Raw genomic sequence first — 13,056 nt, 5'->3', positions numbered from 1 at the left:
CCTCTTTCCCACCCTCTGGCACGTGTCGCAGGTATTACAGTACCTGCGTACCTCCTGGCTAATCCCTGGCCAAAAGAAACTCTGGGTCAATCGATATCTGCTACGGCTGACCCCCAAATGTCCGGATAGCGGAATATCGTGCGCTATCCGGAGTAATTCGGTTCGGTACCTCTGAGGTACCACCAGCTGTCTTGTGGTAATGGGGTCTGACCCATCTATCTGTTTACTTGATTCCCGGTATAATAACTGTCGGTCCCATACAAATCTTTCCCCCTCCGCCCCCGGTTGGATAGAGGTGACCTTGTCTCGGTATACCTGTAAGGTGGGGTCAGTGACTACCTCGGCTACAAACTCGTCAGGAGGGGCCCAAGGGATACAGTCTAGGGAAGGGGAGGAATCTCTTACCTGGACCTCCGGCAGTGCGTTGTTTTGTTGGGTGCGGGCCTGTTGCCTGGTGACTACTGGGTGTGCTTCTTCAGTAGGTTGTGGTTCAAATGCGGAGGTGAGTTTGCCCAGGTCATTCCCCAGGACCACCTCAGCAGGTAATTGCGGCATTAGTCCCACTTCCACATTCCCGTACCCCGCACCCCAATGCAAATGTACCCTGGCTGTGTCTAGCCGATACACGGCTCCCCCTGCAACCCTGACAGCCACAGTCTTATTCAGTTTGGCCTTATCTGGAACCAAATGGCTTTGCACCAGGGTGATGGTGGCTCCTGAGTCTCTGAGCCCCTGCATAGGCTTCCCTTCCAGATATACGGTTTGCCTATGGTGCTGGCGGTTATCCGCCTGTGCCTGTAAGGGGTTGGCCTCATGCAGCACTTCCCACTGTTCCACAGTCGTGACTGGAACGGCAGAGCTGTAGGGAAGTGGTACCTCATCCTGGTAATGATGTGCTGCTGCTCTCGGTGGTGGTGGTGGGGGCCCTGGTCGGATCCAGGTGTTGCGTTCCCTGGACTGCGGACAATCTCGTTGGTAATGTCCCCACCTCTGGCATCGGTGGCATTGCACAGAAGCAGGTGTGCGGTATCTCGGCTGCGCTGCTGCTGGTGCTGGTGGAGGAAGAGATCTTGGTGGGGGTTGAGGGTTAGGAGAAAATGAATTTACCCCTAGTGGCCGCATGGCCGGTTTGTTACCCACTGTCTTGGTTTGTCTGCGAGCATCCATAAAGTCATCTGCCTTTTTGGCAGCCTCGGTGAGGGTGGTGGGGTTACGGTCCCTCACCCATTCCTGCAGTTCCGAGGATATCCCCTCATAAAACTGCTCCAACAGCAGCATTTGTAATAAGTCCTCCATGGACCTCGCTTTACTCGACTGTATCCACCCAAGGGCTGCCCTTTCTAGTCGGCAAGCCCACTCCGCATGTGAATCTTTGTCCACCTTTTTCAATTCCCTGAAACGTCTCCGGTATGCCTCTGGTGTTATTGCATACCGGGCCAAGATAATCTCTTTCACCCGGCTATAGTTCCTAATTTCCACATCTGGTACAGTGCGGTAGGCTTCCGCTGCCCTTCCTGACAGCCGTCCTGCTAATATGGGTACCCACTCTTCCCTTGGTATGTTATGCAGTGTACATAGTCTCTCAAAGTCCTGGAGGAAGGCATCTATATCCTCCTCTGCTTCCACATACGTTTTAAAAGCTTGGTAGGGAATTTTGGGCTTACCCTCTTGTGCTATAGCTCCTGCGGTACCTCTTTCTGGTGTTTGTGGTCTCCTGTTTCTCTTTACAAATTCCTGCACCTCTGTCATGGTTTTAGAGATGATCTCTGTGGGTGGGTTTTCCCCATAGAAGGCCAGTCTGTATTGTAATTGCCTTTGGAACTCCTCCTGTTCTGTTTCAGGTCTTTGTTCCGTGGCCTGGACCTCCTCTGCTCTGTATTCTGCCATTACTTCGGTGATAAGCGTTGCTTTGGATTTGCTGCTGGCAGAAACACCTTTTGCTTCCAGAAGGTCTTTCAAGGTGGTTCTTTTTAGCGTAGAAAGGTCAATCTCCATTAATCCTTGTTCCTCTGTGAGTCTGGATCCCAGCGCTGCCAACCAATGTAGCGGAGAGCTTTCCAGCAGGTAAAAAGGTTCAGCGAAATCCCCCACAGTACTCCCAATAACTGGACGACACACAGTTTCAGGAGTAGAACTGACAATCGTTTATTCCAAGGTTTCTTATAAAGCCTGCTCCCATGCAAGGGAGGGGACTACAGCAATTATGACAGTAACCAATACCATTCTTGTTACCTCCCACACATCTCCTCCCCTCAGAGTGAGTCATAATCCCCTTAAGTTGTACAGTAGTTTACCCCAAACTTGGATGTACCCCTAAACCATCATATATCTTTAATATCAGGGTACCGCTGGGTAGCCCTGATCTGGGTGAATATAATATCCAAAATTCACCCAGATCGGACCAGGGGTTCGGTAGTTACAGGCAAGTGAAGTTTGACCGACCGCACACGAGTTGGTATCCGAAAAGGGTTCCATGAGAATGGGCCCTGCGGTCGGTCTCCGTTCGGCAGTTAAAATAGACATTTACAATTGCCATCCACATTTACATTCACCTAGATAGTGATTCCCTCATTCGGTACTTTATTACTACCGAATGAGGATTCGTTATGTCTCTCCGTTCGGCAGTTACGGAGCTCTGGAGGTCTCAGCGGTGTTTGGTTGTCTGAGTGTCCGATTTGAGTTCCAGGCACTCGACGACCAAACACCGCTGGGATTTTCATGCGTAAGATGGCCGCCGCCACGTGTACGCATGCCGAATGGCGGCCACCCAGATACAATGTTAATGAGCCGGTTAACTTGCGGTTTGGAAAGAATGTGAACCTTAATTGCTGGCACACTTCTCTCCGGGGTGGCCCCTCCGTTCGGTAGTTTCCATAAGTATATAGTACGTATGGAAACTACCGAATAACATACAATTCACATAATAAACAGACGAACAGCAATTTCAACATAGGGAAAAATTATACGAACACAGTCACACAGGCATTTTGCAGGACAGGCTTACTGCATTCCGCTACATCCTTTGTTTACTGTTTGTAAGGTGTAAGTAAGCATGCATTGTGTACTCACGTTATACATTGAAAGGTAAAAGCTGAATGGTAAAAGGTTTTCAGGCACCTGGAAGTGCAAAAGCTCTTTCGAGCATGGTCAAATCACCACTTATCTTTTAAACGTCACCATTCACAGGGAGCCTGTAGTAATTGATAATATTGATAGGAGACAATAGGTAATTTCGGAAACTCGCTAAGCTTATATCACAGTGCTTTCAGCTTCTCAGTGTACAATGATATGTATAATAAGAATGACAAGTTTTAGAGGGTGGATATCGGTTGCAGAGATGACTTATTTCTTGTAAAACTTGTATGCAAGAAAACTTGTATGCACGTAATTATGCATTTTATCATTAGTGTTATATCTAAAAACAGCTTGCAAAACCTGCAATTCTTTTGTCTCCTGTCTTTACAAGCCTTCCCCTTCTAACCACGCCCAGACTTTCTGTGGCTATCCAATCACAGACTTCCCAATGCAGCTTAATGAGAAGTCTTTGCAAGGCTGGTGTTCTGGGCTGTTGCTTCCTCTTGAGTTTAGCTCCATAGAACTAACCAAACAAAGAAATAACAAGGCCGTTGTCTGCTTGGAAGACATGGGGGTGGTAGCCTGGTAAACTCATAAAGTGTCAATTTCTATTGAAATCTGCATTTTTGCAAAATGGAAAAAAGGAGGACACTCTTCAAACAAAGCTTTTTAGCAAGCTAAAGTACTTTAAGGGTCTGGACTGTTCCTTTAACAAAACACAGAAGGAGAGCTCCCGTAGAATAATAATACATAAAATATGTTGCAGCGGTTATGAGGCGCCTATTTTGCAAGTTAAAGGGAAGCTATAGTGCCAAACAAAGTTATTTCCTGGCACTATAGCTCCCTATAGTTCCACTCTCCTTCGTGCTTCCTCCTCCTCCCCCCTCCCCCCATAGCATAGCAGTTTCTCTGAAATCTGAAGGGTTAAAACCTGGGGGGACCTGGCACCCAGACCACTACATTGAGCTGAAGTGGTCTGGGTGACTATAGTGTCCCTTTAAATAATGCTTTCCTATGGGGAAGTCTAACACGAGCAGACATTGCCGCGCATGCGCATTAGGTCTCCACCACCGGCTGGGAGGAGCATTGTCGGAGCTTGACCCAGCACCGAGGGAAATCGGCGCTGTATTCTGGTAAGTGTCTGAAGGTGTTTTAACCCCTTCAGGAGCCTGTAGTGCCAGAAAAACATTTTTTTTCTGGCACTATAGGATCCCTTTAATGCCTCATTGCATGGTTAAGACACACCTAGTTAAGAGGTTGTAAAGCACCATCGTTCACAATGAAATCACAAACTATGAATAATAGGCCCACTCCATCAACTCATGACACAGCTTAGATAGAATATTCACACACTGTGCTGGGCTGCTGTGTTCTGGGCACACTGTACAGCTCTTTCATACAAGGGAAACAAAACAAAATGTGTTCGTACAAAGCAAAAGGGTAAGTACACATGAGCTGCTTGAATATGCGTTTTAAATAGCAACATTCTTTAAAAATTAGGTTGCTATGGCAACACCTGCTGTTTTCTTTTTTTCCCTCTAAATCATTCCCAAGTTGCAGCAATAATCAGAAAACACATTATATCTTTGGACATGACTTACGCCAGTGAAGTGGGCACTACTACAAGAACTCACAGTGAGTCATCGTTGCATAAAAGGGCCTTGAGCGATTAAAACATGTACTCATCAAAACAACAGCAATGTTATCACCGATAATCACACCTAAATTATAAGGGAACTGTCACGTGTCATGATTGTTATTATGTGTACTTATTTCTACATTCAACAAATAAATATTTGTGAGATGTGAAAAAATAAAATTAAATCCTGCAACTGTAAATCTCCATTTAGGCTTTTGTCATTTATCGTTATATGATCTGTCCTTTGCACCTGGCAGTTCGCACAGAGAAGGCATGCTCAAAAGAGGAGAAATTATACATTGTTTCTATCTTATCTGGATTATGAAGTCATTTTTTAAAAACCTTCATATAAATTTAAAAGAAAATTAAGCATTAAAGGTGATTATTCTATGTTTCATTCAATGGTGTCGATTTCAGAGAAGTGACACTTTCCCTTTAGAGGAACACGCTAAGAACCATAACCAACAGTGTGCGAGTGTCCTAGTCTACAGTAAGCATTTTTGCAGTGACATCTGCAAAAATAAGTAAATTGTAGATATCCCACAACCATCTTAGGTCCTCCAATTCAACACAGTGAAAGCACTTTACATATCCATAAATCCTTGAGTAGTACATTTCTGAATTATCTGTGTAAAGTTGTACAATGTAGCAAATGGACAATCAAGTTGATAGAAGATTACTGGGTGGCAATAGATTACACGAGGAGCATATTTAAGAACATTTTGAGGACTTACTTATGTCCCACCAGCTGGGAATAAAAAAAAAAAAAAGAAAGAAAAAAGCTCTATCCATAGGTAAATATTAGATAGCTATTGGGTTGTGCAAAAACCTTAGACGTGAAAGTTTTGCATTACGTGCATGGAGATCATCTAAACAGTTACTTTAGGTACAATAAGAACGTTGAAAAGTTGATGGTGAAGGCAGCAAACTGTACCCGTTGTCATAAGTGAGAGTGGCTTATAACTGCAGCAATGTATAAAACGTTCTGAATATTCCAAATGCACAACTTGGAGCGAGAACAAAAAAGAGAGCTGAGCTGCAAACTGAACCTGCGTACAGCCTGGTTCGCTAAAGATTTTCCAAAAGGCATAACTCAGTTCAGACAAGGCAAAGGCAAGGCAAATAAAGATGCAAAAAAAAAAATACAGTGGGGCCTCGGAACTCGAACAATCCGGTAGTCGAATAAAAAAAAATGTCTTGATACACGAACAATTCTCGGTCCCCGAACAAATCTTGCCGCAAACATGTTCAATTATAAAGCTATGTCTCACTTTAGACACATTTAAATGCCAGAAGAAAAGTCACCTATCCCCATCCAAACAATATTTCTTCTCCTTTCCACTTACGCCATCAACTCTCATCACTACAGGTAAAGTGAAGTTAAATTTTCTTTTAATTTACTGTACATTGTGTTTATTATTTTTTTTCTATATGATTTTATGCATGTAATGTATTATTAAACTTTAAAATGTGTGTTAAAGTGCTGTAATTTTGGGGGTCTGGAATGGATTAATCAAACTTATTTAAATTATTATGGGAAATGTTAATCCATTCCAGAAGGCTGTTCGAGAACCGAATCAAGTTGGAGTTCCGAGGTTCCACTGTATTATTTCATTCCTCCTCTCTGTATGGTTTCTCTGTGCTGATTAACAGGTAAAAAGCTTTTAACAATGACTGACAGGTATCTAAGATGGAGGCATCCAGTTCAAGAATAAAATGGTGTGTTTTCCTAAATGTAATTGATTTTTCATGCCTTGTAAACAAACATATTAAAAAAATAATAAAAAAATAATGTGACCGTTCCACTTTAACCCCTTAAGGACACATGACATGTGTGACATGTCATGATTCCCTTTTATTTCAGAAGTTTGGTCCTTAAGGGGTTAAAGGGACACTATAGGCACTCAGACTAATTCAAATAATTGAACAGGGCTTGGTACAGTGTCCCTGTTGCACTTAGGGCTACAATGTAAGGGCTACCAGCCACTAGAGGCGCTTCCAGAAAGTTACCAGACTTTTGCTCCGCTAACTGACGCTGGACGTCCACATGCTCAGCTATTTACCTATAGGAAAGCATTGATTCAATGCTTTCCTATGGGGAGGCTTAATGTGTGCAGCATTCACCGTGCATGCGCATTAGTGCCCTCTCGTTGAGTGAGGTCCGAGAAGACGGAGCCAGTGCCGATGTTTTCAAGGATTTCCGTTTGGAGCCCCACTTCTTACTTCTATCCTTCTACGAGAGACTGATGTAACCTTACTACAAACAATAGCCCACAACGGACTACCTATGAGCAAAATGCATAATCATACAGTAGCCTTCCTTCTTACTGGAGGGATGTAAGGACGTTATGCATGTTATAACAAAGTTCCACTCTAAACTGTATTCTGTTGCTACTATCTATACTTTGTCTTGTGTAACCCATATTTTTTGGCTGGAATTGTCTTTCTTTACATTATGTATGTAAATCGACACCTTTTTCAATAAACTTGAATGACAAAAAAAAATTAAAAAATACACAATCCTATATCATGTGTCTCCACCATGTGCGTCTGGTACATCCAGGTAATACAGCAATTACATAGAGTCAATTGATATTGCTAAAGAAACGTGTGAACATTGGGAAAGGTGAGATTGTACTAACTATGGGTGAAATTATTGCTGCCTGGGCATCACATGACACTTATGACCCTCTATAGATATATGGTTATACATGTTTCTGGGTATAAAACACAATAGGACAGGCATTGAGGGAGATAGCAACCAAACCAGGTGGGAGTAAAGAAGAACTGTCAGAGAGAGTGAAGTGCTGCACCTTAGGAGATAGCAAGAGACAGATATGTAAGAAAGAGGTTAATCTGGAAGGCCATAAACTTTCCTGAAGAGATTTGAGTTTTGAATGATTGAAGAGTAGGGGAAAGTCTGATGGTGGTAGACAGGCTGATCCAAAGGAAAGGAGCTGCCCGCAAGAAGTCCTGCAAGCGCATGTTAGCAGTATGGGTGTGAGACGCAGACAGGAGATGGTCAATGACAGAGCGGAGAGACCGAAGAGGGGTATACCTATGAATCAGTGAAGAAATATAACAGGAGATAGAGTTGCTATGTGCATTATAGGTAAGGGTTAGCAGGGCCGGCCTTAGGCATTTAGACGCCCTGTGCGAAAAATCTTCACAGCGCCCCCCCCCCCCCCGTCATCCATGTATGCTGTAATGTTTGTGCTGTCTGTGTATGTGATAGTAGGTGTGATGACTGTGTGTAATATGTATGCTATGTGTGATATTTGTAATGGGTGTATTAACAGTGTGTGATATGCGTGTATTGGTTGTATGTGACACACACACACACACACACACACACAGAGTCAGACGGCCATACACACACACAGGAAGACATCCACACACACAGGCAGACAGTCATACACACACACACAGACACACAAAGGCAGACAGTCACACACACACACAGACACACACAGGCAGACAGTCAGTCATACACACAGACACACAGTCATACACACACAGACACAGACAGTCATACACACAGACAGTAATACACACAGGCAGACAGTCATACACACAGAGGCAGACAGTCATACACACACACACACACACACACACATGCAGAGAGTCACACTCACCTGACAATCACACAGTTACCTGTGGAGTTCATTGTGGAGGCAGTGCAGCTCCTGGTGACTGTTTGGTGGGGAAGCAGGGACTCCTTCCTGCTTCCCCTGCAGCAGTTTTCCAGCGCTTTTAGCTCCGCCCCCGCCGCACAGTAAGCTCCGCCCCCGCTGCAAATTTAAAAAAAAAAATATATATATATATTTTTTTTTAAATCCCGGCCTGCTGTGCGGCCGCTCGGCGCCCCCTGCTCCATGGCGCCCTGTGCGGCCGCACAGCTCGCACACCCCTAAGGCCGGCCCTGAGGGTTAGTATTTTGAATTGACTCCTATAGGATACAGAAAGCCAATGTAAGGACTGACGGAGAGATGAGGTGTAAGAGGATGGTTTCTGGGAAGACCAATTAGGAGAGAATTACAATAATCAATGTGAGAAATTACTAGAGCACGAATAAGCTCCTTAGCAGCATCTTCTGCAAGTAAAGAGTGAACACGGCAATGTTTTTAAGGCGAAATCGACAGAATTTTGCAACAGACTGGACGTGAGGCTTAACCCCTTAAGGACCAAACTTCTGGAATAAAAGGGAATCATGACATGTCACACATGTCATGTGTCCTTAAGGGGTTAAAGGTGAGTCAAAGATAACTTGTAAAAGTGAGCTCTATGATGCAGGCTTTAAAAAGGGAATAACCCTTGGTAATGAATGTTTGATAAAATACGAAAAATGCCCACAGACGATGAAAATAAAAAATGAAATTTAAAACTTATATTGTTATAACTTTATTGTTGTATTTAAAATAAAGAAGGATATATCTTTAAATGTCACACAGTGAAAAGAAAAGGTACTATCGTGCAGAATATATATAAATTGATAGACTCTATAGGAAAAAAAATATATATATATATATTTTTTTTTTTTTTTTTTTTCTAAATTCTAGTTTGCTAGAGCTGTGCTGTCAGTAAGAAAAACTTATGGTAAGGATTAGTAACAAATGTATCTCATGGTTACTAATAGAAAAAGTAGCCAAACGTAGCAAGTAAATGACAGAAATAGCTGGTTAAACTGACCACTATAGTGCCAGGAAAACAAACTCGTTTTCCTGGCACTATAGTGTTAATAAGTCCCCCCCACACTCATGGCCCCCCCTCTCGCCGGGCTCTAGGGGGAGGAAGGGGTTAAATTCTTACCTTTCTCCAGCACCGGACTCCCTTGGCGCTGAGGAATCTCCTCCCTCTTCCGACGTCATTTGTTGAATGCGCATGCACGGCAAGAGCCGCGCGCACTCAGTCAGTCCATAGGAAAGCATTTCTCAATGCTTTCCTATGGACGCTGGCATCTTCTCACTGTGAAAATCACATTGAGAAGCGCCTCTAGCGTCTGTCAATGAGACAGCCACTAGGGGCTGGATTAACCCTCAGTGAAACATAGAAGTTTCTTTGAAACTGCTATGTTTACAGCAGGCAGGGCTAACCCTAAATGGACCTGGCACCCAGACCACTTCATTAAGCTAAAGTGGTCTGGGTGCCTATAGTGGTCCTTTAAACTAGAGTGTCAGGAGAGGAGAACATATATTGGATAGTCCATCAGGTATTAACCTGAATTCTATAAAGCTCTCAAGGTGAAGCTTGATAATAGTAGCAAGAGTTCTAAGCTGTGCCTTCGTGGGCACCTAATTAGAAGCCGGTACTGTCTGTACTGCCTATATATCTAACTGTCTTTAGAGTAGATGAAAACCTATGTTGTGCCTTCACCGGCACCTATTTTTTGTTTTATAAGTATGTAGGATACAGTACACTTGCTGCTGTCCTAAGATCCGACTTGATATCTAGAGACAAGGTGGCCCCGGGTGTAGCTTAATAATTATAACAAAAGTTCTAAACGGTGCCTTCGTGGGCACCTAAATTGGTATCAGGCAGTGGCTGACCAGCTTGTATATCTAGCTGTCCAAGAGTGAATAAATCCCTATGCTGTGCCTTCAAGGGCACTTGTATGCTGTGGTTATAGGTACAATTCACTTACTGCTATGCTATGATTAGACTTAACACCTAGAGATAAGGTAGTTCCTAATGTAAATAAGATAATTATAATCAGGTAATACTGGCTCAGAATACATAACGGCTGTACTCTAGTCTCCTTTAAATGTTGTCCACTCAAATGGTAAAGTGCCGTCGAGGCGGAGTTTAACCCCTTAAGGACCAAACTTCTAGAATAAAAGGGAATCATGACATGTAACCTTAAGGGGTTAAAGTATAAAGGAAGCCGACATGAGAGAGCTTCTGAGCCGAGCTTGCAAGGATGGGCTGATGCAGATACCATCAACTTGAAGAGAGAGCAAAAAAGAAGGATAAGTATTATAAGGAGGGAAGACAAGAAGCTCAGTTTTAGAGACATTGAGTTTCAGAAACGGGAGGACATCCAATCAGAGATGGACGACAGACAAGCAAGTGGTGACGCGTTGTAGGACGGCAGGGCAGAGATCTGGAGAGGAAAAACATATATGGATGTTTTCGGCATACAAGTGGCAGCAGAATCCAAACAAAGTAATTACTTTGCCAAGAGAGGAGGAATAAAGAGATAATAGAAGAAGACCAAGAACAGAGCCTTGGGGGACTCCAACCAAGACAGGACAAGGGTTGGATGTATTATAAGAAAAGAAGACATTGAATGAACCTTGGGAGAGATAGGATGAAAATCAGGGGAGGACAGTGCCACAGATGCCGTGATTGAAGTGTTTGGAGAAGGAAAACATGATCAACAGTGTCAAAGGCAGCAGAAGGTCAATAAGAACTAGTATGGAGTAGTGGCCTTTGGATTAAGTCGCGATTAGATAATTTGTAACTTTATTCAGAGCAGTCTCAGTAGAGTGGAGGGGTGGAAGCCAGATTGATGAGGGTTCGAGGAGAGATCTGGAATTGAGGAAGCAAGCCAAATGGGTAAAGACAAGTATTTATGAAAGCTTTGAGGAAAACAGGAGCAGGGATATGGGACGATAGTTAGAAGGGGGAGATGGGTCAAGAAATGGCTTCTTTTTTTTTTTCTTTTTTTTAAGACAGGTACTATAGTAGACTGTTTAAGTGGAGCAGGGGTGACACCAGAAGAAAGGGAGCAGTTGATGATGTGCATCAAGGAATATACAAGACAAGGGGAGAGCGGTCTGATCAGATGAGTAAAAGTATGACCATTTAGAAGGGTGATTGCTGTGCTGTATGAACGCAAGATGAATTTATAATGGAGAAAGTCTGACAAGGTGTGAAACTTCCTCCAGCAAAGTTCAGCTGAATGGGAGCATCTTTGGAGGTAGCGTGCTGACTTAGTGTGCCACGGCTGGAGGCGTGTCCTCCCTGAGATAGAAGGATGTAATTAAATTATGGAGAATGGATCTATCTGTAGTTCTTAATATTGTGAGTGCCATAGCTTTTCAGAACTAAGAGCTAGAAATTAGGGTTATAAAGTTAAACAATAGTTTGCGTTCCTTCAAAACAAATTTACATAGTTATGAACAGATTTAGAAATATGTTTAGAGGTCATACTAACAAATCGGTCAAAAATGTTTGTAGAACAATATTCAATTATAAATCTAAAACAAACAACATTTCTAAATTACAATCTCTTGTGGCAGTCCTGATGTGTTGCCAAAAGAGTTAAATTAAATGTACACTAATGTGCAATAGCTGTAAACCTCATTGCAAGATTACACCTGACATTTATTATAAGGAATTTCACATTTTAAGCAAGACTAGCAAAAAAACAGAAAATATATTTAAACTTGGAGATTTTTTAAAGTTTGACTATTTTGGCCTAAACCTGAAATTTAATTTCACAATAACTCATATTTTTTGTGAATAACCCTGTCTAATATGATAGCATTGTAACTAACTCTGCAAGAACTAGCCTGGATGAGAAGTTGAATATGTAGTTCTCTAATGAATGCCCCCAAATGATGAGTGTTTGATGTAACTATAAAAATATATGGGGGGGGGGGGGACATCTAAGAATAATGTGGATTAGAATACATTGCTTTTTACATCATTTAATAATATCAGCACTAATAATGGGATGGGGGGGGGGGTGTCCCCTGGCTCCAGCATGGCGCAGTGCGTGACGTCACTGGGTTACCTTGCTCCTCTCCCTCCAGGTATCTGACCCTCAGCTCGTCCTCGCCCTTCGCTTCCGAGCTGAGCTGTCGCCCCCTCTGGCCGAAGCCCTGCACTGCTAGGCGCAGGTGCCCTCTGTGTGTAAGGGGTCGAGGGAATGATTGCCACGAGGCGGCGCGTGCCGCCAGCCCGGAGCCACCGTAGCCAAGGACCCTCAAACCAGACAGAGCCGCCATGCTTGGTGACGTCACTAGCACGCCGCCGCCACCACCGATTCCACAACTGACCAAACGCTGCAGCTTACACGCTGCTTGTGTTCGCGCGGTTGTTCATAAAGTTTGTTTTGGACAGAGAGAAAAAAAAAATCCTCTACTAGTAAGACGAGCTCTGCCAAGCACGTGCAGCAAGAGAACAGGGAAAGAGTGGGAGCAAGTAATGTGAACAAAGAGACAGACATGGGAAGCCCTGACTGCGCTGCTGGCATTGACCACATTGATAGTTTGAGTAATGCATGCTTTTAGGGATTAAAGGTGTGTATGTGTTTCATGCAGTCTTTAAAGTATTACTACAAACACCATGGCCACCTCAGTGATTAGAAGTGGTTATGGTAGCTGGAGTCGGAATGT

The 13,056-nt window shown here is 43.4% G+C and overlaps 1 protein-coding gene across 1 annotated transcript in view; it reads right to left on the bottom strand.

The window, feature by feature from the left end:
- Positions 1 to 12,754, bottom strand: part of AUH (AU RNA binding methylglutaconyl-CoA hydratase) — a 331,367-nt gene extending 318,613 nt beyond the window's left edge. The window contains exon 1 of the mRNA XM_063457163.1: positions 12,453 to 12,754. Coding sequence (XP_063313233.1) covers positions 12,453 to 12,666 — 214 coding nt within the window. The 5' untranslated portion in view covers positions 12,667 to 12,754. The remainder of the gene's footprint in view (positions 1 to 12,452) is intronic.
- Positions 12,755 to 13,056: the final 302 nt, after the last annotated feature.

The sequence above is a fragment of the Pelobates fuscus genome, chromosome 5, assembly GCF_036172605.1.
Source record: "Pelobates fuscus isolate aPelFus1 chromosome 5, aPelFus1.pri, whole genome shotgun sequence".
NCBI classification, from domain to species: domain Eukaryota; kingdom Metazoa; phylum Chordata; class Amphibia; order Anura; family Pelobatidae; genus Pelobates; species Pelobates fuscus.
The sequence above is the reverse complement of the archived record's forward strand: the minus strand, read 5'-3'. Positions and strand labels throughout refer to the sequence as shown.